This window comes from Mustela lutreola, chromosome 15 (assembly GCF_030435805.1).
Source record: "Mustela lutreola isolate mMusLut2 chromosome 15, mMusLut2.pri, whole genome shotgun sequence".
NCBI lineage: Eukaryota > Metazoa > Chordata > Mammalia > Carnivora > Mustelidae > Mustela > Mustela lutreola.
The window spans coordinates 31,541,068-31,566,981 of record NC_081304.1 but is presented as its reverse complement, the minus strand read 5'-3'; the positions used below and the strand labels follow the sequence as shown (position 1 = coordinate 31,566,981).

At 50.4% G+C, this 25,914-nt stretch overlaps 1 protein-coding gene and 1 long non-coding RNA gene across 10 annotated transcripts in view; one reads left to right on the top strand and one right to left on the bottom strand.

The window, feature by feature from the left end:
• The window catches only part of MSI2 (musashi RNA binding protein 2), a 387,607-nt gene extending 362,679 nt beyond the window's left edge, over positions 1-24,928 (bottom strand). For 4 of the 7 annotated variants that reach the window (XR_009347802.1, XM_059147472.1, XM_059147469.1 and 1 more), the window contains exons 1-5: positions 24,667-24,928; positions 24,332-24,372; positions 23,916-23,997; positions 23,120-23,204; positions 18,997-19,038 (exon numbers count right to left, since the gene is read on the bottom strand). Coding sequence is in view for 6 of the 7 variants with exons in the window: in XM_059147472.1 (XP_059003455.1) it covers positions 18,997-19,038; positions 23,120-23,204; positions 23,916-23,997; positions 24,332-24,372; positions 24,667-24,728 (312 nt within the window). In the remaining variant the exon portion in view is untranslated. The remainder of the gene's footprint in view (positions 1-18,996; positions 19,039-23,119; positions 23,205-23,915; positions 23,998-24,331; positions 24,373-24,666) is intronic. The other 3 variants (XM_059147468.1, XM_059147474.1, XM_059147470.1) reach the window with 2 other exon arrangements.
• Positions 24,929-25,125: 197 nt separating this feature from the next.
• The window catches only part of LOC131815672 (uncharacterized), a 33,044-nt gene continuing 32,255 nt past the window's right edge, over positions 25,126-25,914 (top strand). For 2 of the 3 annotated variants that reach the window (XR_009347803.1, XR_009347804.1), the window contains exon 1: positions 25,127-25,685. This is a non-coding gene — a long non-coding RNA (uncharacterized LOC131815672). Of the gene's footprint in view, positions 25,686-25,914 lie in introns of all 3 variants that reach the window. The other variant, XR_009347805.1, reaches the window with a different exon arrangement.

Here is a 25,914-nt window from a genome sequence, read left to right as displayed (position 1 = left end):
GAAAGACAAGCCGGCCACACATGCTTCTTTATCACCTCAGCAAGAATTACGGCTCAGGAGGCCGGCACTAATTTTAGTATCAGATTTATTATGCAGCAGGGGGCAGGGACTCTTCAGGCCTGTCCCTTGTCTCCGTGCACAACTACAGTGCCTTCAGGACAGCCCCTCCGAGGAGGAGTGTGGCTAACACACAGAAACTTCCAGACTCCTGAGATCTGGGAATCCTCGGAAAACATGGGGCTGGCCCTCCAGGGTGCTTCCCCGGTCCTTCCCGGTCCTTTCCAGGCGCTCCTAAGAGCTCCCTCTAACTACAAAACTGCAACATACCTCCTACTTTGTGTCTGAAACAAAGTCATCCCAAGCAAAGACATGAAACCCCAAGGTCACAAAGCAAGGGACACCAACGTGGACTGAAACCGAGCCCGGGGCTGGCAACTCCGGTCTCCCGGCTTTGATCTCAAAGGAAATAAAGCCAGAGAAGTCAACGCAGGGACAAATTGTCGCTGTTGACGTCCTCGGTCGGCCACTTCAACCCGGCTCCGTGGAACAGCCGAACTGAAGACAGACTCTCCGGCTCGTTTTATCTCCATCAGGCTTTTCCACTTGGGTGCTGGGCGTCCTTTGGTCTGCCGTTGGCCCCGGTTTCTCTTGGCGTCCCCCCACGGAGCAGGTCTGTCACTGGGTAGCTCCGGCGGTTGTCAGTCATCCTGACTGCTTTACTCCAGAAGGGCCTTTTCACACAAAAGGCCTCACTAAGGCAGACCGGGCTCACCTTTGATTTGCTCACCTCTCACATGTAAAAACAGCTCAGAGGCCTCTGCTGAGCACGGCTGCGCTCGGGGAAAAAGACTGAAATTCAGTCTGTGGAGAAACAAGGGTTTTTTAAAGCACGCTCTGGAAGGTGAGATCCCCCGCTCGGGTTCTGCTCGAAGGAAGAGCTAAATGGAGCGGGCTGGAACGGAATTAGCCTCCGAGAACCCAGCCGTCCCCTCCGAGTAGCAAGACCAATTTGCTGGAAGCGACCGGGAGAGGAAAGTCAGAGGTGCGTTTGAACTGCAAAGACAGAAACAATTCGCTCTGAATCATTTTCAGCCTTTGGAGTTTGATAGGAAGGTACTATTATCATCCCAGCGGACGAAAGGAATGAGAGGCCCAGGAGGACTCAGAATTGGCCGGGGTCACACCGCAGGTAGCGGAAGTGCCGGGGCCAGAATCTACATCCCTCACCTACACCAAGCTCGCTCTGAAAGATCCACCTCTTCATGGCCAAGGGTGGCCTTGACCCTCTCGACTGAAGGGGACAGGCGACACCGGATCCACATGGGAGTGTGCCTGGGTGTCTATGTGTGCAAGAGGATGAGCCCATGCAGACCAGCAAAGGCAGAGCCCCAGGGAGCCCCGCTCTCCTGCGACGCCACAGCTTCCTCCTCCCCACAGACCCCTGGCATGCACAGACCTCATCCAAGGACCCCTAGATTGCAGAATGCTCTTTCCCCAACACCCACCTGACCAGGACACCCCCACCCTAGCCCCTTAATGGCTGTCCACGGCCTAAAGCTACAGTCCCCAAAGTAGGGTTTACAGGGAAAAGACAAACTTTCCTTTGTGTTTAGCTTTTAAGATTTTATTTATTTATTTGAGAGAGAGAAAGTGAGAGCATGTGCACAGGCAGGGGGAGGGGCAGAGGGAGAGGAAGAAGCAGGCTCCCCGCTGAGCAGGGAGCCCAACATAAGGCTCAATTCCAGGACCCTAAGATAATGACCTGAGCTGAAGGCAGACACTTAACTGACTGAGCCACCCAGGTGCCCTGGGTTTAACTTTTTTCTCATCCTTTTTCATTTTTAATTATTTGCCTATGACTTACAGGGAACGTAGACTTTCAACACAATAGCACGTGCACGTCGTTTATGAGGAAGTATACAAGTATACATTCAAATAAAGGTCTACCAAGAGGTGTACATCACCACAAGCGTGCAGAATTCCCACCAGAAGGTGACATTCAACTCTGAGTCAGGCCCATGTGTCCTGCCCATCTGCCGTGGGCACCAACGTTCCTGATCTCAGCAAGGACTGGGGGCTCTGTCTACACACACCAGCCCAACCTGCCTCTCCCCTTTAGCACCGCCCACTCAGCTACCAAATCACCCTGCTGCTGTGCTAATTCACCAACACACCTCCGTCGCTCTGCCCACCTCCACCTCCAAGAACTCAGGCCGCCTGCCCCTCATGCAAGTCACTTACCGGTCCCCACCACATCATCCCGGGGCTCCCACGAGCCCTCCCCACACAGACTGCCACACAGACCTTTCCAAAACTCAGAAATGATCATTTCCCACCCCTTCCTGAGCCCTAAGTGGGCTCCCCCCACAACCCCTTGGGGTAAAAATAAAACCCAACCCCAAACACATGGCCCAGACTCACTGTGCCGCTTTCCGCTCCCTGCCCTCTGCCCTCCAGCACATGAAACGCACCCCGATCCTCCATCCTGAGGTCACGCTTACACTCAGCCTCTAGGCACTCCTCCGAGAAGCCTTCCTGAAACCCTACAGGAGACCCGGTGTCTGCAACACACCCCCTGAAACAGCCTACGGGTTTTCACAGCACTCACTGTAACTGTACTCCAATAGCGGATCCCATGATAGGTTGTTTAACCAACGTGTCCCTGCCAGATACAAACGCAGGGACGGGGTGAGCCTCCTCATGGCTGGACCCCACTCCCCAGCTCCGGGGCCTGGCTCAGGACAGGGCAGACATTTGCTGCGTGGTGGTGAATCGCTCCCTCAGGCCACCCTCCTCTGCACACTATGCTCTGGCCTGTGAGGAACAATCTGGCACACACACCCCCAAAGGCCAGGCTTCCTAACTGCTCCCACAGGTTCCTTGCCCGGAGGCTCTTCCTGCTTTCAAGATTCAGCTCACGGGGGAACTCCACCGTGAGGCCTGCCCTGCCTGCTCCCTCCGCTGTGTCCCCTGTGTGTGGCAGACACACACGGCTGCCATCCACACACTAGCACACGGCCTTGTTTCTACACCTGCCTCTCTGCGAGCAGCCAGAGGGCAAGGCCACCTTCTACAACGTCTTCGGCTCTGGATCCTCAGGGCCTGAGGGCGCCCCCAAGCAACTCTGTCTGGCCAATATCTGGCCTGCGTCATGGGCAAGCATATCCTTTTCTCCTGAACCCACAAGATGCTCTCCACACAGTCCCTCTTTCCACCCTCCCTTCAAGGAAGTAGTATTAATAGTCTAATGACACCTCCCAGGATTTCCCCATCTTCAAAACCTACTCAGGCCTGCCCTCTGAGGGGACCTGGCTGCCCCGGGCCCAGACCCACCCCCACTCCGGCACCCCTGACACACACACAGCCCTGAGAGGGAGGCACAGCTGCCGACTCAGCATCGCCCCACCAAAGTGGGGGAGTACCGTGGGAGCGGAAGCCATCTGAACACGGAACTCCGTCTGCCAAACACACTCCAGAACATTCTGAAATTGCAAATGGCCTTTGATCAGTCCTGCCTCCGTCACACAAAGCTTCTGTATTTCAGACAGTACCAGACGTGGGTTTCCAGAAACGAACGTGGGTCTTCACATCCCTCGGCCATCGGTTCCCCTCCACTTCTCCCCCTCCTCCTTCTCCTGATGCTGGGGCACTAAGACGCTAGGCAAGGGCGGCCCCGATCCCCATGCCCACAGCGCAGTCAGGTGACTCTAGCAGTGGACAGCGGGCCAGCCAACTCCAGATGTCCCTTCACCCTGCCGGGCTCTGGGGCTGATCACAGGCCCTCCAGTACCCACGGCCCCAGGCAGTGCAGGGGGGCCTTGCTTCTCTGAGCACAAATCTGCCTCTGTGGGAGGCTCCATCCAGATCAGAAAGCCAACCTTCACAGCCCAACTGTTTTCTTGCTGTGGCCCTTCTGCTCCACACCTTCCTGTCTCAGAAATCTTTGGCCAGATCCCTACGTAGTTGTGAGAGCAGCTCCCACAGAGAAAGAACTAACACCCTTTCATGCGTGGTGCTAAGCGCTGTCTGAACACTGTGGCACGCAGTCCTTGCAACAACCCTGTCAGGTACATAGTAGTATCCTATTCCCCCCACTTTACAGGTCAGAAAACTGAGGACTAGCAAAGTTAGGCGAACTTCCTGAGGTCGCCCAGCTAAAAAAATCATTAGGTTAGAAACAAAACCCTAATGCTGCCTCCTGAGCCCGTTCTCTTAAACCCTCAGTACTGCTGTTTCCCACCATATATTCCCTCATTCTTCTTCAGTCCACAGATGGAGAAACTGAGGCAGAGAGTGGCAAGACAACTGGTACGAGGTCACATTCAGCTATTCGGCATCGAGCTGAGGACGAGAAGTCAGGTCTCTCCTACCACAGTTGGAACATTCACACCCAGTCAGCCATCCTTCCTCCGGCCCCAAGCACCCCTTCAGAAAGAGAACCAACCCAAACCCACAGGCCAAAGAAGAAGGATCCCTAACGTGATCCAACCTAAGGAGAGCAGGTCATTTCCTCTCTAGGTCTCCTGTCTCCTAACTGTACAGCAGAGCTCGCCGGCTGTCTGTGTCCTTGTCCCTGGCATCACCCACCCTCTAAAGACCCAGTCAGCCCTGGGAAAGGTTGGGAAGCAGAGATCTTGAGCTTCTGACCACACTAAGAGCCTCCCTGTGACCTGGCACCGAACAGGGGACCACCTCAGAGAAAGCCGAGGGTCATCCGATTTGGAAACTACAGACATGAGTCGTTGCCTCTTTTTGAAAGCCAAAGAAACGCACCTGCGGGTAAGGAAACTGAGGCAGAGAGCAGCAAAAACCATCTGGTCAAGGCCCCGGCTGCCGGCGAGAGGGAGTGGGTAGACGGAAGCAGAACTTCCTCGGGCCCCAGATGCCTTTGCAGGCCCATCCATCCAGCGCCTCCCTGAAGGCCAGGGAGGGTCTGTCCCGGTTCTCTAGGGGCAGCCCCTCATGGCCTTTCTCTGTATTTACCCCTTTGGCTTTTAAATCCAGAAACTTCCACAAGGAGCAGGCGCCTGCGGAAAGGAGCTGCTACCCTTGTCACCACGGCCTCAGCTCCCCTCATCAAGCAAGCGAGGTCGGAACTGGCTCCTAATTAATATTAACCCTCCAAATCAGAGTCATGCTCAGAAAAGCCTGGATTCAGAGACACAGGGCGGGAGGGGAGTCTCCAATTTTCTTTTTACTTCATCTGGAAAATTAAGAGCACCGCTGATTTGAACAAGAAACCATCAAGGAAAGCAATCACAACTCCACACGGCCTGTAGCTCGATGGACTTGGACGTGTAACCTGCCGCTTTCATGAGCTGAAATTAAAACGGCTGTGGCGAGAATAGCAATGACGGCAAGGGTCTGGCCTTCCTCCTGCATCCTCGGAAAACACAAAAAGCCCAGCACAAGATTCTTCGGAGATTGGGCAAGGCATCCTCCTCGTCTGACAAAACCAGGCAGCAGAAACCTGGTCCAAGTCTCCACCTCGGTCCTTCAGAGAAAGGTGTCTCCCAAGACTGTTCACCTCCAAGGATAATGAAGGGGGGGGCAGTGAACAGAGAGCAGCAGAGGGGGCAGGGGTGCCTGGAGACCCTCCACTCCAAACTTAACACTTATTTGCTGTTTCTGCATTCATTACAATAAACTGCTTCATAGCCTAGCGATCACTTAATGGAGCAGCAAATATGGCTTTTTCCCTATAATTAGTCAGTGTAATCTTCCACTCTTCCCCTCCTCCCGGCCACCCCCTTCCATCCTCCACACACTCACATTCACACAACCCCATTCCCGGCCTAGCGTCCACTCATAACCATCGTCTTGCTCCTCATTCCCGGAAACATCCAGAAAATTCCACCTAATGGGCATGAAGTGGAGGGGCCTGATCCGGAAAATGAGCACTGAGATCTGGACACACAGACTATAGATGCCTTAAGACCTCGGGGGGCTTTCCCAGCCCAGTTGATCAGAGGGTCAGGGTTCACCAGGCTGATGGCCAGGCACAGGGGGCATTTCCTGGAGCGCTGGTGCTATAAAGCAAGACCCTACTCCTGGTCTGTGTCCCCAAGGAAACGGTTCTGTGAAAAGACACCACCCCCCACCCCGACTTTCTCCCTCCCTCCCACTGCCCTCAGTCCAGGTCAGAAATCCAAGTGACCCCCACACCTCTTTAACCACACTGCCCTGTCCTTCCGGTTACCACCAAGTGTCAAAGGAACAAAAAAGCCACCTTCCAAGGCTTGTGGACACCATCTAAGGTTCCTGACCAAACAAAATCATTTCCCCACAGCTGGAAAATTCAGGTTTTGTGAAACAAAATCCCTAAGACAGCCCTTTTGCATGTAGATTAAGGATAAGAGCACCCCCTCTTACAGTCAGCTTATCAGGGACTCAGCCACTAATTCCAGAATCTCCAGGAAGAGCAAATAGAGTTCTTTTTATCTTCCTCACTTTCCAAGATACCACAAAAACATAACAAAAGAAAACAACAACAACAACAACAAAAACCCACAAGAAAGGAACCCCCTTCCATGTGGAGGAAGGAGTTCATGTGTTCTAAGTGCCAACCACACGCTGGGTGCTTGAGTGACAGGGTCTCATCTCATCCCACAACTCCGTTAGCCCCAGCTTCCAGGTACAGAATTGAAGCCTGGAAAAGTTTAGACACTCTCCCAAGGTCACCAGGTGAACAGCAGCACAAATTCACTCGAGAGGCTGGAGCCCCGGGGCCAGGTGCATGCCAAACTACACGCCTCATGGGTGATGGGATGGCATGGGACGCCTCTGAACCTGAATTACACCGTGATTCCACCCAATCACATGCATTCTCTCTCTCACACGCACACATATGCACATGTATGCTCTTCTGAATTCCTCAACTGCTGAAGGAAAAAAAGTATGTAAGGCGGGAGAGCGCGTCACTGAACCATTTCCCAGCTACCAAGCAAGGCAGACGGTGGTCAGCATGTTGCCTGACTCTTCTTCACAATAGTGTAACTCACACACCCAAAGCGCCTACTACATGCCAGACAGCGGCACTTTCTCTGTCAGCTCATGGAACCCTCACAACCACCCCAGGAAGGAGATCCGTTTCCTGCATCCATTTCGCTGACAACAAAACGAAGGCCTGGAATGTTCTGGTGACTTGCTCAAGGTCACACAACTGGGAAGTGACAGAGCAAGGATTCAAACTCAGCCTGCTTCAGAGTCCAGGCCCTTCAACACCGAGCGACACCAGTGCAAGAGAAAGGAGTAAGAAAAATGAAGTGGCGGGCGTCTGGGTGGCTCAGTTGGTTAAGTGACTGCCTTCGGCTCAGGTCATGATCCCGGACTTCCAGGATGGAGTCCCGCCTCGGGCTCCCAGCTCCTTGGGGAGTCTGCTTCTCCCTCTGACCTTCTCCTCTCTCATGATCTCTCTCACGCATTCTCTCTCAAATAAATAAATAAAATCTTTAAAAGAAAAAGAAAAATGAAGTGGCTGATTAACCATGGGGTGGGCTCAGGTCTACCGTCGGAGCTTTATTTTTCCCATTCTCAGGCCCTGACCTAGATGACGCCACCTCTCCCACAAGCTGTGTCCAGGATTTCTCTTCAGTGAACCATTGTTCTGCTCAAGCTCTCCTGTGAAAATCTGAGACGAGAGCCCAGGAAGACCAAGGAGCTGGCCTCTAGGCAGCTTTGAAAGCCCCTGCACAGGGGGAGACGTTGGAGGATGCTTGAGTTCCAACCTCAAAGCATTTCCCTGACACATGCGGGGGTTTTGTCTGAATGGCCCTGAGAAACGGCCATTCCCCATTAACACAGTCAGCCCTTCTCCTGGATGCCCGGGGGGGGGGGGGGGGGGGGGATGCGGTCTGCTCATCCCCTCTTCATCATCTCTCTGCAGCCTGGGGAAGAACTCAGGTGACTGTTTCCACGGTGCGTTCTGCTCTAATCCACTGGGGTCCTGCTGGAGAGGGGCAGCGAGAAGAGCTAAAATGCTGTGAATGCACAGGCTCTGAGCAAACAGGGTGATAGGGTGATAAAGGCAATCACAACATGCCAATGTGGCAGTGTGCCAAACACAAGCTGCCCAGGCAGGACTTGGGCTCAAAAGCACTTTAATTGAATTCTTTCAGCAAGTGCAGCAGAAAAATTCATAATGAGGTACCCCCCCCCCCCCCGGAACTATGTCACTCAGTTCTCCACTTCTGTGGATCCACTGAAAAATCTCTTTTAACAAGGATATGGGAACGCGTGTGGACATGAACCTGAATGTCGGGTTCTGCAAGGAAAAACAATGATCCAATCCGTGGATTTTTATTTTCAAAGCGATTTAAGTGAGGCATTCTGCCATAATCAGCTTTACTACCCCTATTAGTATAGGAAAACAAGTTCTGAACCTAGCTCCCTTGTGGAAAATGCAAAATTTGTATAATTAAAATTATACTTGTGAAATTCAAACACACTTTAATTTCCTAAGGGTCCCCTAATCAAGTCAGAAGTTCTTACTAAAACCAATTATCCGCTTTGAAAACAGAAGAGGAAACATACACATATAACAGTCTTGTGGAGATTCACAGCCCAGTTTCTGCCCAGGCTCAAGCAACCCCAATTCGATCCTTTTTCCCTGAGTGGAAGAGAAGGTGAACCTACTAGCTAGTTTTTATTAAGCATTATGTGTGTAAGTTTAAACATTCTTGTTTGTTTGTTTGCCCTTAACTACAAAAAGGACACACTTGAGAGAGATCCCAGAGGGAACAGAATTGAAGGGATTAAAAAAATAAACTGGGGAACCATCAATAAATACACTATTTCCATGCACCCCTCCCCACTCCAGGCTCCCTCGAGCTTTTTTGCTTAAGATCTCACAGCAGTTTTTCAAACCCTTGCCCAGGACTGTTTGGGACACTCAGGATGCTTACTCCAGTGCCATGCCGAGGAAAGAGGCAGAGGACAGCAGGTTCATTCCTGGAATAGGCGACAGCAGACTGAGGATCCCAAGGTCCTGCTGGGAAGGCAGCAACAGCAGGTTCCTCACCTCCTGGCCAGCTCATCTACCTGAAATGTGGCTGCTTTCTTGAGGAACTGGAATGTCTTGCCCAAGAGCAACATGAAAATACAGAATGCACTCCAGGGCACTGAAATATTTAAGAAGTAGTAGCTGCAATGTTCCATTTCTACCACCAATATGAAATGTTATCAGGGTAGGGCTTTAAAAAGAGAAAGAAAGAAACATTTTAAGTGAACAGGTTTTCTCCTCCTGCCTCCCTGGAATCCATTTCCAGGGCGACAATACTGACTCCTCACCCTCTTGGCTTTGGTGTTCCCAAGAGCTCACCCAGCACTGTGATGACAGCCTCCCCATCCGCCCACCCAGGCTCCTGCAGGTACCCGGAAGGGGTAAAGCAAAATGCCTCCCAGGTTTAAAACTTTACTTTTCAGTAGGTGGAATTTGAGAACCCGCCACACATGGCCTCTCTAGGATGGAGAATATCGCAGCCAACAGAGCAGGGTTTGGTGCTCCAACTTTCATTGCAGGTCCCTGGGAAGCAGAGCGTGTGCACATGCACGTGCGTGTGTACACACACACACAGAAGCCCACGCAAGCATGCAGAAGGAGACACATTCAGCAGAGAGCCAGTCATGGGAACTGCTGCTTTGCTGGTTCCTTGCCTCCCTCCTACCAGAGCGGTCATCTCATTAATGTCACTCAGCATCGGGTTTTGCTACACTAGGTCTTTCTGCACGCTGTTCCCGCGGGCAGCCCAAAGCCGGCTTCCATTGTAAACTTCTGTTCCTTGGGAAACTATCAAAAGCTTTGACTGGAGAAGAGAAAAAACTTCCAGAAGCCCTCTCTGCTCGCCCCTCCAAGTTTTTACTCTGTGGCTGCTTTATTCAAAATCACTACACACACAAACCATGCTCTGAAAGTCATTTACAACATGGCAGTTAAAAAGAAAAAGGAAAGAAAGAAAAGAAAAGGAAAAAAGAAAGAGCTAGTGATCGCTGTGGCCCGTCTACCTGCAACTGCCCAAAGAGAATAATTCATTTCGCTGGAGGATATGGATGAAGCCCTGAATACATTCCAATACCGTTTTCTGCCCTTCAAAACAATAAAAATGTAAAAACCCCCCGACAAAAGACGGCCCAAGGTGGCAGGAATGAGAATCTCTTGACCCCAAGAAATTTATTCTCCTGGATGTTCTAAAGCACTCTCTCCCCAGAATGCATCATCAAGACCATTTTATTAGATTTTTCTAAACCCTTGAAATTGTCACATAATTGAAACAGAAACAGCAATTGAGAGCTCCGAATGGATTTCTTAAAAAGAAGATTCTGGGCTGGCCCCAACATCCCCTCCTTGGCTGCGCTCACCCCTAACCTAAATTTAAGACCCTTGCACACAAAACCCTATTTATCTCTTAAATCCTCCCTTGCCATACAAGTTACACATTCCCCTAATGCCTTAGATTTCAGGACATTTGGGAGAAACTCATCCCAGACAACAGGCTAAAAAAAGAATCCATTAGCATTAACTTGCCTGTCACAGTCAGTGACAAATAAATGAATGTGATGCTTTCAGATCAGTCATTGGTGGAACTACCCCCAGGCAGATAAAGACCGGGCCTGGGAGAGAGAAGGCTCATGGAGAGACCTCTCACACAGCGGTGCCTTAGCTGTCCCCTAGCCGCGCCCCAGGACTTCACTCTCAAAGGCAGCAAAAACAGCCATCAGATACAGAAAAGGAAATGCATTCTCCATGCCCACCAAAGCAGCCCCACGATGAAGGATGCAAGCTATCTCCCCCCTCGAGAGCCAGGGCCCTGGGAGCAGACGCAGCCAATTCCCAGACCAGACCATTTCCCAAATCTCAACGTGCTATCCTATACGTCACCCCGAGAAAGGACAACAGTACCCGCAGGCGTTAGGTAAGGCCCTCATGTGATCTAGCCAGCGCCATCCTTGGGAACAGTAACAGACAGACAATCAATGCTTACACTGGGTCACCCTAGGCCCTTCATGTGCATTAACCCATGTAATAATCTCCTGGACAAATCTAGGACGGAGGTACTGTGAAAAGCCCCATTTCACAGGTGAAGAAATAGAGGCACGACACCATTAAGCGATTCATCCACAACTCCTTAGTGGGGAAGTGGCGTTTGACTACGCCGAAAAGGTTCTTACAAAGCAAGCAACAGAAACTAACCTGAAGTTTCCCGGCCCGACTACACCAAAATCCATTCCTATTCCTCAGCCTGAGCACTTTACAGCTGTCGGGCAAAGCTCACAAACCTAAAATCTACCCACTGAGGTTGGGTTCAGCAGGGCTTCGAGGTTAAGAGAGCAAGGTCTTAGAATTCAGAGAGACTTTGGTCCAAAGGCCTACACTGACCCTTCCGAGAAGTGCAGCCCCAGGAAAGCTACTTACCCTCCCTGGACCTTAGATTACCATTCTGCGAGGTGGAGAGAACACGAGGCACGGCAAAGGACCATGTCAGGATGAAATTGAAGGAAATGAAGCTTACACAAGCTTATTAGCACACTGCCTCCAACATACCAACTCACAACAAATAACAGCCATTATTTTGGGCCAGGATTCTTCATCACTGAAGGTCTCAAAATAAAATAAAGAAGTGTAGCAGGCAGACATACACCCTGAGAATAACTTCCCAGATCACTGGGCACTTGATGTTATCTACCCTCGAAAGAGAGAGAGAACAGAGGTATCTTGTTATACACGTGGGGCCCAATGGGACATGCGCCCCAGTAGGACCAACCGAACTAGAGCCTGCTGCCCCTACCGTGCACCACGAGGTCTCAGTCCCAAGACCACACGTGCTCACACCTCTCATATCATGCGGTAGGCACAGCTCATGGTTCCAAAATCACACCAGGGAGCCACGCCAAGCGAAATGTGACCCCAAGCCACTTCGATGTCACAACTCAGGCCGCTCTGAGCCATCGGGTACACAGCCTGGCGATAAACAGAAAACTGTGATTTCCACACCAAGAAATGACATCTCATTGTCTACACACAGCAAGGTCAAGATCACGGCTTAGGCAAGGACAGAGTATAGAACTCTGGGCTTTTGTCTATATCATGGCCCCTAGTTAAGAAGGTAAAGCACAGAGCAAGGGAGGGGATGGAAGCAAGAGAAAAACACAGTTCTCTCTCTGCAGTTGCCACACACTCCAAAGAGCAGGGGTGGTTATCTGCCAAGAACATCACTCCTAGATAAGGGTCTCCAGCCAGAGAGAGCACAGTATGAGTGATGCTGACGGCACCAGTCCAGAGTGGGAGGGTCTCCATGAAACCACATCAGCCACAGTCTTATCCATGACCACGGCTTCCAGATGGATCCAAAAGAGCTCAGAATATTGTACAGGGCATCTCGGTGATCATGCACACACAAAAGAGGTGCCCCAGCACATGAAAAACAAAGGCCAGACTCGTTGGCTTTGCCTGGCATTCAAGGCAACACGACCTGGCTCCAGCCTGCTCTCCACGCCTCCGCCCCGAGTGCCGTGCAACACACACCCTTCGCTGCCCTGGCCCGCTGACCTCTCCTAGCCCCTCACATTCCTGCCATTCTTCCCTCCTTCCTGTTCCGCAGGATCGAGGGCAAAGACCACCTCCTCCAAGAAGCTATCTTAGCTCTTCCTTCCTCTGAAGCCCGTTTCTGCAGCTCTGCTGTGTTTTTCACATCCTCTCCTGGACCACAGGTAACACTCCCCCTCCAACCGGAAGCTAAGACCCCTGAAGACAAGAACCAGGTCACCTTGGCCATTTTGCATTCATTCCACCTGCACGGAGACGGATGGTACACGGAAGAGCAGCAGGAAAAGCTGAGGCTTGTTTTTTGGTTTGTTTGGTTTTTTTTTTTTTTTTTGCAATTAATAAAACATGTTTGTGTCCTCGGAATTCATTGTCCAGTGGAGGCAGTAAGGCATGAACCTAAAGAACCATAAAACTCAGAACAAAGTGCCTAGCACAGTTCCTGGTGCTAAGCAGAAACTTGGTAAATAATTGCCAAGGACGGAGAACGGCCACAGAGTGCACTGGAGATTCAGCCTGTTCCCATCCCCCACCCTCGCATTCACCCTACTGCGGCTGCGCACCTGTCAGCATGTCAAGTACTTGGCCACTTACTCATACACTGCCCACCCCCCCGCAGAGTGAAAGCCCCAAGAGGGCAAGGACTTTGTGGTCTTATTCTCCCCACTGTCCCCAGAAGCTTGCACAGGCCCTGGCGCACAGTAGGTGCTCAAAACTGCTGAATAAATGAATGCATCCGTGCCCAGCACACTGCCTGATGAATACATCAGAAACTTTTTGCAAATGTATTATTTCTTATTCTTTGCTAATTTAGTATTACTGTTGTTATGATTATAGTTTGCCGTAACCAAAAAAAAAGGAAACCACTAAGGAAATCCAGAGAAAGAAGTACTACATCAAAGAGAGAGCAGAAACAGCTCTGTGGAAAAGGTAACCCAAGTTGGGCTCTGAAAGACAGGTGTGTCGTACAAGGGCCAGAGGAGAGAGGACCGCGCAGGTGGGGATACCCACGAGGGTCGCTCTTCAGAGAAGGGGGAAACATGCAGTTTCAAGGCAGCAAAAGGCAGAAGAGTCACGAGGTAAGATGGAAGACGAGACTCCTTGTACAGATCTTGAAGGACCCTAACTGGCTGGCTAAGAAGTTCAGATTTTGTTGGATGGGCCTCGAGGGGTTCCCAAATCCCCCCAAAAGTGGGTGCAGAGTCAGCCATTAAAAACAATTAAACAAGCTCTTATTCAATGAACATACCAGATCGAACAAATGAACTACATCCCCCTTTTGGGTTCCTGGGACTTCCGGCCAGAGAACGTTCAGGTTTTAAAAAATACAAAAGGACAGGAAGGACAGATGCTGCCTCAAGGGGCACCCTGGTTCCTCAGAGAGTCCCTCCCGCCTCCTCTCTTCTCGGAGAGGCAGAGGGGTCTCACCCACCTGCCAAAAACATCTGACACAGAACAGAGGCGCTCCGCCTTCTCAGCAGACTGACCTTCACGCTGAAAGGAAATCACGCAAGGAAAGGCAAAAATCTCGAGAAAGGACATTTGTAGGACGAGATGCCCCTCCTCCTGAGTGAACACCTGCTGCTGACGGGGACGCAGGACAGGACGGAGCCTCGCTCCCCAACAAGAAAGCAGCTAAGCCACTAATCCCCCAGGGTCCTCACGGTTATGGACGAGGCTGCAGACACATCACCACGTCCTCACCAGGAACCAGAAACCCACCGGCGGAACAGCTAACAGTGGCCCGTGAGGTGACAGCTGCAGATCACTCAAGATGGCACGACGCTAGAGTGACCCGACCCACGGCGGCAGGGGAAGGCCAGATGCTGAAAACTTACCCCTTGCCCGCCCTTGAGAGGCTGCCAAGGAACCATGCCCCCGAAACAGGAGGCGCGTGTGCAAATCGCTCATGCTGTGCTGCACCCAGCTGGATGGATACGTGTGTAACAGAGAACCTTCCAGGCCCCAGAGCTCATCAGCGGGTGAGACAGGAGCAGGAACCCCTGGCCCTCGCTCAGCTTTGCCATAACTTAGCTGTGTGGTCTGCAACTGCAAACCTCACTTCCCTGTGTGTTCAGCTGCCTCTGCCCTAAGGAGGGCGGGCTGGATTCACCTGGGATACGGAAGTCAGCATCTGGTGATGCCGGCCATCATCAGCCCCCTGCTCACAGGGGACTTACCTTCCAATCAGGACTTTTCTTGGGTCATTTTCCATTGTAACTTTTCTCATTCCACAAAGGTAAGTTGATACCGGGGCGGTGGGCGGTTGGTTGGCTCCTTCGCTAGAGCACGTGACTCTTGATCTTGGGGTGAGGCTCAGGCCATCCGCTGGGCGCAGAGATGACTTAAAAACCATAATAATGAGAGATCATTCTATACTAATGATACCAGCAGACACCTGCTGGCAACCCCTTGTGTCAGGCTCCCAGCAAAGAGCTCTGTATTCAGGCTGAATACCACCCCATGTTGGGCACTATACCCCTGTTGTGAACGGGAAGAAACTGAGGCACAGAGGGGCTCACGTGGGGTGCCCAACAGTCACCCGGCTGCCGCTGAAGGCAACTGGAAATAGGCTAAAGAAATGAGATCTCTGTCGATCAACAGATCAAGTTCTGGCCCCTAACATGTAAGGAGGAAAATGGCAACCGGGGAGCAGAGAAGGCTTTGTTACACCCGAGGATAACTGGGGCAGATGGGGAATTACACCCAGACTCACCCATGCCCTAAGAGGTTCCACAGCCTCTTGGTTTTTCCGCACGAGGAAAAGAACCCACAAGCTTGAGCAAAACTCTTGAAGGCAGCCAACGCTTCTGCCCAGAGGGACTGACAAAATGATATGACATGATTGATCCCAATCATGCCCGTTCCTCCAACAGCTTCAAATTAAGTCGTCCTTTTTAGAAGAGCACGACCACTTTAATTTTTTAAAAGACAAAGGGGAGAAAACTCTTACATATTTAACAAAATGAAATAATCATCCGGCGAAATAGGAAGACAGAGAACGGACCCATCGTCTTCTGATCAAAATGTACTTCGCTAATTAACGGCCACTAGTCTCCAAAGAGTCGCCCCTCGACTAGTTAATAAAGCCCCATTATACTTCACTTGAGATGTGAACATTTACATGGCAAAGGGGTATGAATGAACTGCAGGATTCAAAACCTTTCCTTCGGGTCGCTCATTAAAATTCTGGTCAAAACGGGTTTTTATTTATATGATACATTATAGAATATTATGACAGTACTAATGTGAACTCTGCTCAGTGCCACGGCTTTGCTTTCGTATTAAGTTACAGTTTCTTTCCACTAGTCTTGTTTTTAACACCTCCACGAATATTTCTCTGGCGAGTGCTAGTAAAAGACGGACAGCCAGAAAGCAGAGAAATGCATTTTAACCGAAGCCCACACTGACGTATCATTTACAAGCTCCTCACCCAGCCCCCAAGGAGGGAGCGCAGTTCCCCTCGCACTGGAACCCCGACACAGCCACACATAGAAGTTTTATTGAAGGGAGATGCACAAAAAATAAATAAGGCTTGACTTAAACTCCTAGACTCCCCTGCCAGCCAGGGTTTGGCCTCCAACACCAACTTCGGTCTGAAATCCCCACGGCCGGGCTCAAATTCTATTGGAAAATAACCACTGACAAGAAAGGTACTTTCTCCCCACTCTGCCCCAACTCCCAACGAGTGCACACCTCACCAATTCCCCAGCCGCTTCCCTGGAGCTGAGCAAACCCAGAGCTCTGTGAAAGGGTGCCCCTCCAAATGGCCAACCCGAGTCACCCCATGGGATGACATCACGGGGGCTGGGCCAATCACCCAACCAGAGACCTTCTAAGTCTGCACGCACTGTGGTTCTGCTCCTCCAAGCCTGACCACCATCCTGAGCTGCGTCTTCTGCCCAAACGGACAAGTGACACCACTGGATCCAGCCACAGGACAGCACACTAGGTGGGGGGCCGGGTCTGGAGCGAGGCTGCCCACACCCCACTTCTCAGCCCGAGTGTGCCTTGGTTTTCTCATCTATATATTGGACATAATCCTAGTGCCCACTTACCCAGACACAGGGGAAGACTGGGTGAGCTGATATATGTAAGAAGCCTACAACAGTGCCTGGTACATAAGCTCAATTAGCACCATATGATCACTAGACCTCTCCTGGCCATTGGTATGAGAGCCTAACAAAATTCATGGTAAAAAACAGCGGGTAATGCATATGGTACTACCACGCACCAGGTCCTTTTTTTTTTTTTTCTTTTTAAGCACTTTACTTGTATTAATTTATTTAATCCACACAAAAACTTGGTAAGATGGGGTATATGAAATTCCAAAAAAAACAAACGATCTGCCCATGTCCACAAAGCACATGAGGGGCAGAGCCAGGATCTGAACCCAAGCTGTGGTGCTTGAATACAACAATAAGGATATTAAACCAATGGAAATTAATGGTAGCAGCAACAATGAGGAGGGATGGGTTCCTCACCCCGCCCTGGGCTCTTGCACTCTTCACAGCAACCTTGCGAGGGGTACTCCCATCGCTCGTGTTTTACCGAGGAGCAAAGAGGCCAGGAGAGGTGGTTTGCTCAGTGTCTCGGGACCTGAGATGCAGATGGAGATAACAGATAGGAAAGTCCTTGGGAAAGAGTGCCATAAAAAGCAAGGTATTGTTATGCAACCCCTAGAACTCCACAGAAAGATGTCCTCCCCCAGCTGGTATAATATTTGCTCACATCTAAAAGTCTGACAATCCACCTAAAACATCCCAGACTCCAGGGTGGAGTGGGGGGAGGTGCACACTTCGACAAGTTCAAGAAATAGTCTGTCTCGTTTTCAAGTTGAATGCATCACTGAGAAACCAAATGCCAGAGTATGTTAAAATGAAATATAGCCTTCCTGGTTAAGAAAAAAAAAAAAAAAGTGGCGGAGAGTGAGGGGTGGGCAGCAAGAGGGAAGAGAAAACAGGTCAAACCCATGGTTTGACCGAGTCAGGGATTTTTCCAGTTTCCCTTTAGGGTAATCTGATCCTAGTTCTGGGTGATCAAATGACTAACCTGGAAATTTGAAGATTCACACTTATGGAAGAAACAGCAATTCTTCCAAACCCAGGAAATACTACTAATTCTGGAAAGCCTCTGAAATGTCAAGGATCACACACAGTTTGAAAAGCAACCTTTACGCAGTTAACAGTCCCAAAGTTTGTGCTCAGTACAGAAATAATGTAACCTCTTTGGTTCATTGATTCCTATGATTGGCTTAATCATTAGGGGGGAAAAATGCCTTAAGAAAGTATTTCTGCTCTATTTACTTAAGAGATTTGTGTTTCCTTCGAAAGAAAAGGAAAAGAAAAATTACGTGGGGGGGGTGGGGGGGAGATGGATCACATGGCAGACTCCAGACATGAAATTCTCAAAATTCATCCACAAGAGCCAACATTTTCTTCATTAAAGTGCTTCATTTCTCCCTTTGCACAATTAAAAGGTTCCACCTGTGGGAGACTATGCTTGAAGAAATACAGGGACTCTGCAAAAGCAACAGCGCTTTCCCCTTTATGACCTATAATTGGAAGCTTCACCTTTTCCCCTCTTCCCTAAAGGAATGCCAAGGCCACAGGCCACAGAAAAAGTATCCCTCTCCATATTACACAGGGAAGAAAAAAATCATTAAAACGTGCGATTTTAACATGTCAAGCCCATAAATTTCACCTTTGGTTCCAGGTAGCTCTGTTCTCATACCCAGAGCTGGCAAGCTCAGCGAAAACTGTGTTAGCCACACACTTGTGAAAAAGTGAAGGCCGATCTCAATCCGCCAGGCAAATCTCGTAGCACCACTCCTCCAAGGTTATAATAGACTCAGAACTTCTCTCCCAGGCCCCAGCACTTGCATACAGAGGCAGCACAGATGGTCTCAAACGTGGCCTGATTGATCCCACCAACCTGAAACCAAAACTTCCGCTGCCACCTCTGTCCGATTCAGGGCTTCATGGGCCTACGAAGTTGTTTTTCCAAGAAAAGACAGGCTGTGTACTCAAACTCTACTCCTCTCCATAAACTCCAAGTTGTAAGGGCCTTCAAAGAGAACCCTCCAAAAGACAGTCACAGGGAAAATAATTAGGGTCCAAGTTCTCCCGATAGGATCTTGGCAATGCTTAAAAAATAAATAGAACATTTGCATAAATATTGCAACAGATGGAGCTCTGTCCTGCCATCAAGGATCAGGCTTGCCCCTGCCCCCTGTTGGAGGCTCAGAACCCACCTCGGGAGAGCTAAATTGCAGACGCACGCAGTTATCTCACGGAGCTCCTGGCCTGGCCTGGACTCTCACCGCCATGTGCTGACACCCTAAAGGAACCTGAAGACTCCAGGTTTCAACACTTCATTGCCAGTATTCTGTTTGAAATTCGAAATCCTTGGCAACCATCTCTGAGGGCTAAAATCCTATTGCTGATTTTCCTACTTACCTTGGGTTGCGCCCGACGAGGAAATGCAACTTTAGGGTCAATCTGGAGAGGGAAATGGGAAAGGAAGAGTCAATTCCAGTATTTGGAGGCAAGGAAGAAAAAAAATCATGATTAATCACCTAATTATTAATCACTCATTTCTCAGGCTTATAACCCAGCTTTGAGTAACTTCTCAGGCAACTCAAAAGTTCCCTAAACTTTGATCCAAACTTTACTCATCCCTCCCGCAATGTAATAAATAAAGCCAGCCTCTCTGAAACATCCTACCATGTATTTCAATGTGCAATGGTCTTAATAAATCAGATCTCACGTGTCCTTATCTAAGCAAACGCTTCTCTTCCACAGATACTGAACACTGAATGGTACCGATATCTAATTTGCAGTACATGAGTGGGAGAAAAGATGGGGACATCATCCCTGAAAAAAAATCATAACCTGAAAAATTAAACATAAGAATTTTTTTTCAAAGGCTCCTGGGTGGCTCAGTGGGTTAGAGTCTCTGCCTTTGGCTCAGGTCATGATCCCAGGGTCCTGGGATCGAGCCCCACATCGGGCCCTCTGCTCAGCTGGGAGCCTGCTTCCTCCCCTCTCTCTGCCTACTTGTGATCTCAGTCAAATAAACAAATAAAATCTTTAAAATAAAAAAAAAAATTTGTTTTCAGCAGTCAGTAGCTGATAGGAGATCTTCTCCCTGAGGATAACTAAACAAGGCAGGTGGAAAAGGGGACTCAAAAAAATTTTTTAAATCATCAACATCTAAAAACTCCCCACAGACATCCAACACGAGGCTCAGCTTGAGTTCATTCATTCGTGTTGCCAAAAGTACAGTCACCTGAGTTGGCCAAAAAGCTCATTCTGTAGTTAGACCGCAAGAGGAAGCAGGTATCAAAAGCTACGGAGCCTAACCCAGTTCTTAAAAAAAATAATAATACAAGAAAAGAAAACACATAAGCCAAAGCCACCTGGATTTTAAAAATCACAGGGGTTAGAATTCTATGAGCAACCTAAACCCAAATTATAAAAGGAAGGCCATCAAGGGGAGAGGGTTAAAAAAAAATACTGAAAAAAAGAAGTCAGAACCTACTGTAACAATTAGGGTATTCTTTCTACCCCAACCCCAATCAGAATGGAAAAACATCCTCCATCCCAGATCAGACACTCAGCAGAACACATGATTCTCAAAAGGGGAATGGCTTTAAAACACAAAACAATTCCCACGGAGGCATTTGAATCTAATAGGCTGATCCGAGGTGGGGGAAGTTGCTGGACAGAAAATATGGGGAGGGAAAGAATTTTGAAAATCCCCATTATTGGTTTTCATTAGACTTCTAAATGTCACAAATTTGGGGGTAAAACTCAACACAGAATATTGCTACCAGTTATTTATTCATAGGCTCCGGCTTTCGATCTTCCCCCTTTTAAAATGTAAACTTGAACCTTGTTTTCAGTTCTGCCATGGGGCAGCAAAAAGAGTAAGGCTTTGGGACGAAGCACAGAGCAGGGGCAAAGCACACCAGAGCGTTCCTGAGCCCAGACCTCCTGAACCAGACTTCCGTCCCTTAGGACACCCCAGCTGGTAAAACAAACAAAGATTTACCACTTTTACTAAAGTGGTTTAAAGACCTAATAAAAGTCCACAGCATGGTTTTGTTGTTTTGGGTTTTTTGTCTGTTTGTTTTTTTAACCTTCAAACATCACCTGAGAAATGAGGGATTACTTTTCAAAAACTAAAATAGACAAAAATCTCTGATCTAGGAAACTACCCTCTCAATCAGGATTAACATTACCGCATCTACAGGTGTGTTCAGCACTGAGTAGAGCTGTCTACAAGAGAGATACAACAGGTGTGGATTTTCCATTCTGTTGACCAAACGTAAGACAGGTGTGTCTCTTTATAAACACGCCCCCAGACTACGGCTTTTGAGCTGACCAGCACACAATTGCGGGTAAGAGGTCACCTTGTTCGTGGAGTAAAAAGTGAGGGACACAGTTGTGGGAGAGACCAGGAGCTGGAGGGGAGGGACAGGAAGACCTGAAGACAGCAGGACACTCAAAAAATAACTCAAATTACAAAACTCAAAGCCAATTCAGAATTCCTGGATGGCGGGTTTGTGACAGCAGTGTGTCAGACCACCAGGCGTGTTTATCGTAGTGCAAAGTTTACACGCTGTGATCTCTAAAGAAGAGGCCAGGTCAAGGTAAGTATGGCAAATCCCAACCTTTTGCACATCCCTGTCAACTAATTTTTTTTTTAAACAAACAAAAAAGAAAGCTACCAAAAATTAAAACATTAGTTAGTTAGGTACAGCTCTACTTACTGTAGCTACAAATCCTCTAGGAAAAGACTAGGGTACTATTTTGGATGTGAATGGCCGTTACCTAAACAAAGCTTTTAAGGTAACGGTAAACAAGATCCTCGTTTCCATGTCAATAAACCAACCGCTTCTGCCTCCTGCACTGAACGTTGAAACAAAGTCAAAATCTAGGTTATACTAAATAATAGCGACCAAAACATATCCACAAACAATTACAGAGGGACAAACCGAACGTTTTGCACCTGACACTGAGGGCTATGACCCACCAGGCACCATAGAAACCACATACTATTTCTCCTACTCAGGGTGGGGAGACGGAGTGAATAATAAATTCCTGAATTTGCCTTGAAATATTTTCCTCTTTAATTTTGTTCGCTTTTTGAAACGTCTGACCAAGAAGTCAAGGGGAAGAAAAAATTCTTTAGACATCCATTATCACCCTACAAATGACTGTTCCTAAAATTAAATTATCTAAAAGCGTAAAAAGGCTGGGCTGCCAGCTATGACCAATCCAGCACAATTCATAAAGCAACTTAAAAAGTGTCTGGGGTCCTCTCTGGGGGGCCAGGGAACATGCACATGGCCTCTGATCAGAGAAAGAGGGTTAATTTACAAAATGTATCCACCTGCACCAAAGGTGGCCAGGTTTCTTGCCCTTTTCCCCCTTCCCCTCAATGTTAAAGTCAAAGGGGTTTGAAGAGCAGCCTATTCCACTCCTATATTTTACAGAAAAGGAAACTGAGGGCCCAAGGCAGGTAACAACTTGCCCAAGTACATAAAGGGCAGCCGGAACTAGAACCTGGTCCTTTGACTTGCCCCACCACCTACCCCCAGTCCCAAGCAGCCCAGCACTGGATCCCAATGTCACCTCCGGGCCCCTGTTTTGAGGGATGTATAAAAACCAGGGGGAGATTCTCACAGGCATAAAGGGAAGGGGGAAAGCCACAAAGCCAACACAGGCGTCTAAATAAAACACTAGGAGCCGTCTGCCACCCCCCCATGGTTGTACTAATATCTCTTCCCTTCTTCTCTAAGCTCTACCTAAAGACTTTCCCCTCCCCACACACGTTTCTGAAAGCTTCTAATCCTATAGAAGTACCCACACTCAAAATAAAGGATCTGAGGGAAAAAAGCAAAACCAAATCACTTGGAAACCCAAGGCCTTATCAGCGTTAGATTTCACTCCATCTGGAGTCACCCCCTGGACGCCCCGCTTGGCTCTGGGAGGTCTCCTTCCCCTCTCAAACTGCATTCCGAACGCGAGGTGCCCCAGGAGGAACCTGTTGCCTGGGCCTGTGATTAGCGCCCCCACCTCGCCTTCCTGCCGGCCCCCATGTCTGTCGTCCCCCCATGTCTGTCGTTCGTGTCTCTGTCTCTGTCTCTCTCTCTCTCTCTCTCTCTCTCTCTCTCGGCTAGCCATGAAGCGGGCTGTGCCTCTTAAAAGCCAATGCCCACAGCCACAGTTGGTAACGCGTGCTGTGCTCGGCTGACAAAGAAAAGTTGCCTTGGCTCTATCGTGCAGTTTCTTTGCATGGTCCCTGGGCCGGCGAGATGCCTCTCCCCGAGCGGACCCATCCCCCAGGCCCACGATCGGCAGCATCTGGAGCTGCAGTGGGACAGGTTCTGCAAAGAAAACCCCAACCCCAGCCATGGCAGCAAACTTCAGAGCCAACTCGCCAGCCCTGCTCATCACTACCCGGTTCTCAGCACAGAAGCAAAAGAAAGCACGGTCCCTTTAAATGGGGCTGTCAATGCCCAGATGGGTCCTGAACAGGGGCGAACAACAACAACGAAGGAAAGCAACCTACCGTCTTGGAATCTAACTCATGGTGGGGCTGACCTAATACTTTATCTACACTTGCTGGGTCTGCGAACGTGACGAAACCGAAGCCTCTGAAATGAGACAAAGAGGGAGAAAAACAAACAAGAAAATGTGACACCATTGAAAGCAACAAGGAGTGAGCCCTCCTGCAGAATGGAGAGCCAAAGTTGCCCCCTCACACCGCACCCTGGCTGCCCACAGCCCTCCCCCCAAGCCCCCTCCCACCTCTCAAGAAAACCCATCAAGGTTAACGGGGGAAGTGGAACGGGGGCAGGGCGGTGGAGGTAACTTGGAAAATGCTGGTGTCTCCACTCTTTCGCCACCTCAGTCTCCTCTCCTCCTCCCCTTCCCTTTCTTAACGCTTTGTTTTATTCCGAAGAAAACCCTGCGCTCAGAAGAGATTCATCCAGCTTTCTAAAAGGGGCTGAAGAGTTTAGAGAGCTGGGAGTGTGGGAAAAGCATACATTAAAAGAAAAAAAAAAAAAACTATGCAGAAAGTGAATGAAGCTGAATGTCATTTTAAACCGGAGGAAAAGAAGCGACGGGGAAAAGGACTTAAAGCAGAGAGATGGGCATCTCTGTACCCAGAGTTCAGCCCCAATTAACAATAACCTTTCGGGTTATGGGGGCGGGGGTGGGAGGTGGAATAGAGAGACGTTCGAAACCAGCCAGATGCCTGAGCCCCATTCTAAATCCGCTTAGCTACTTCCGAAGACACCTCCAAAAATAACACTTAAACTTTGTTCTAAAATAAAGACAAAATCCAGAAGGGAATGGTTTACCTGGAGCGTTTCGTAGTGGGATCTCTCATGACCATACATTCTCTAATTTCTCCAAATTTGCTAAAATAGTCTCTAAGGCTATCTGTAGAGAGAGAAAGAGAGAGATGGGGGGGGGGGAGGAGAGAAGGTGTGGAAAAAAAAAAAAGCAATGCAAATTTTGATCAAGGACAAAAACCAAAAGTAGTTTTCTGTTGTTATTTTGTTTTGTTTTTGCATTTTTTGCACACGCGGGGGAAATTCGGCAACAGAGGTCGCGTAGAGGGCTCGGAAAGGATTTGCTATTTAAAAAAATAACCTTGCACAGGAGAAGTGGGGAGCCAATGGCGGGGGGGGGGGGGCTCCTACACCGGGATAACAAAGAGCAATAAAGAAGCCAAGAAGGGGGGGACCCAGACGTCCCCCCCTCCCTCCCTTACCTGGTGAGGTCTGCCAGCTCAGTCCACCGATAAACATTTTACTAGAGGGAGAAAACATAACAGAAGTGAGCACCGATGTCAGATCGGCCATTTTGACGTGTAACTTACAAAAGCTAAAAGGAAAGCGGGGGGGAGCGAGCGAGCGAGAGCCGGGAGGTGGGGTGGGGGAGAAGGTGACGGCGAAATGCAATCCAAAGGTGTGTAACTTCCACGGGGGGGGCGCGCGGGAGGGGTGGGGGGGGCGCGGGAGATGCCCGGCTCCGCGCACCGCCGTCCCCGCCGCTGCAAGGCGAGCGAGCCCGAGGCGGCGCGGTGGGCAGCGGCTGGAAACTTACCCGGGGTCGTGCTGAGAGTCGTTGGCGCTGCCCGAGGTGCCTTGGCTCCCATTTGCCTCCATATCTGAGCCCCCCCGCCCCCCCACCCCCAAAAAACCGAGCCCCACAGCGATCGGAGCGGAGCGGCGGCCGGCTCCGAGCCCCGAGATCTCCCGCTCCCTCCTCCCCCTCCTCCTCCCCCCCGCCCGGGCTCCTCCGAATCTCTCTGCGAGCGGCGGAGCCGGGGCAGCGGCGAGAGCCGTCACACGTGGGCTCGGCTTAGCTCAGCCCCGCTGCTCGCACACCCCCCCCCCCCGGTCCCCGCCCCCCCTCCCGGCCCATCCCCACCTCTCCCCCTCCTCCTCCCCACCCCCATCTCCTCCTCCTCCTCCCCCTCCTTCCCAGCGCACGTGGGGCGGAGTTCTAGAACGTCGTGTAACCAATGCCGGTGACGTCACGCACCCCGGTGCGGCCCCCGCCTGCCCGCGCGCGCACACACTCGGGCCCCCCGCGGCCGGACCCACGGGGGCGGTGCACGAACCCCGCGGCCGGAGGGGGCCCCGCCTCTAGGCGGGCCAGGCGCCGGCAGAGGGGGAGCGCACCCCGACTTCCCTGGATCACATGGGCTACGGGGGGCGGGTGGATCGGGGGAGGGGGAGGCGCGGGGAGCTCGCCGCCGCTCCTCGCTCGGGCAGGGGAGAAGACGCCCCCCACCCCCTCTAGTTCGGCCTCTCCATTCAAGTTCGCCGGCCCCGGCCGCCGGGATCCGGGGATGGCACTAGCCGCCCGCCCAGCTCTGCGCCCTTTTTTTCCAGCCGCCGCGCAGAAATTTAGGTCAAGGACGTCGGGATCAAACCCAAACCCTGGCGCTCCTCGGCGGGCCCCGAGACCCCCCAGGATCGGGGAGCTTCAGGATTGCGGAGACCCTCCCGCACAAACAGCAGCCACAAGTTTTATTTTCCTTTGGCGCTGGAAGTTCTCTCTGGCTCTCGCTCCACACCGGCACGTCTTGCGCCGCTCCCCGCCCTTCCCCGGCAGAGGTACGAATCCGTGCCGGGGAAAGGTTATTTTGGAACTTTGAAAAACTGACGCGATTCCAGGGGTGAGAAAGTGCCGAAGAAAGGGTTTCCGCGTTAATCGTACAGAGTTTAAAAAATATAATAAAATAGGTTTATAGGGGTCAAGGTCAAATGATTGGGGTTCAAAGTAAATTTTTGTATATAGTGAGGAATAGTTTTGAAGCATCTCTGGGATGGCTGGGAAGGGTGG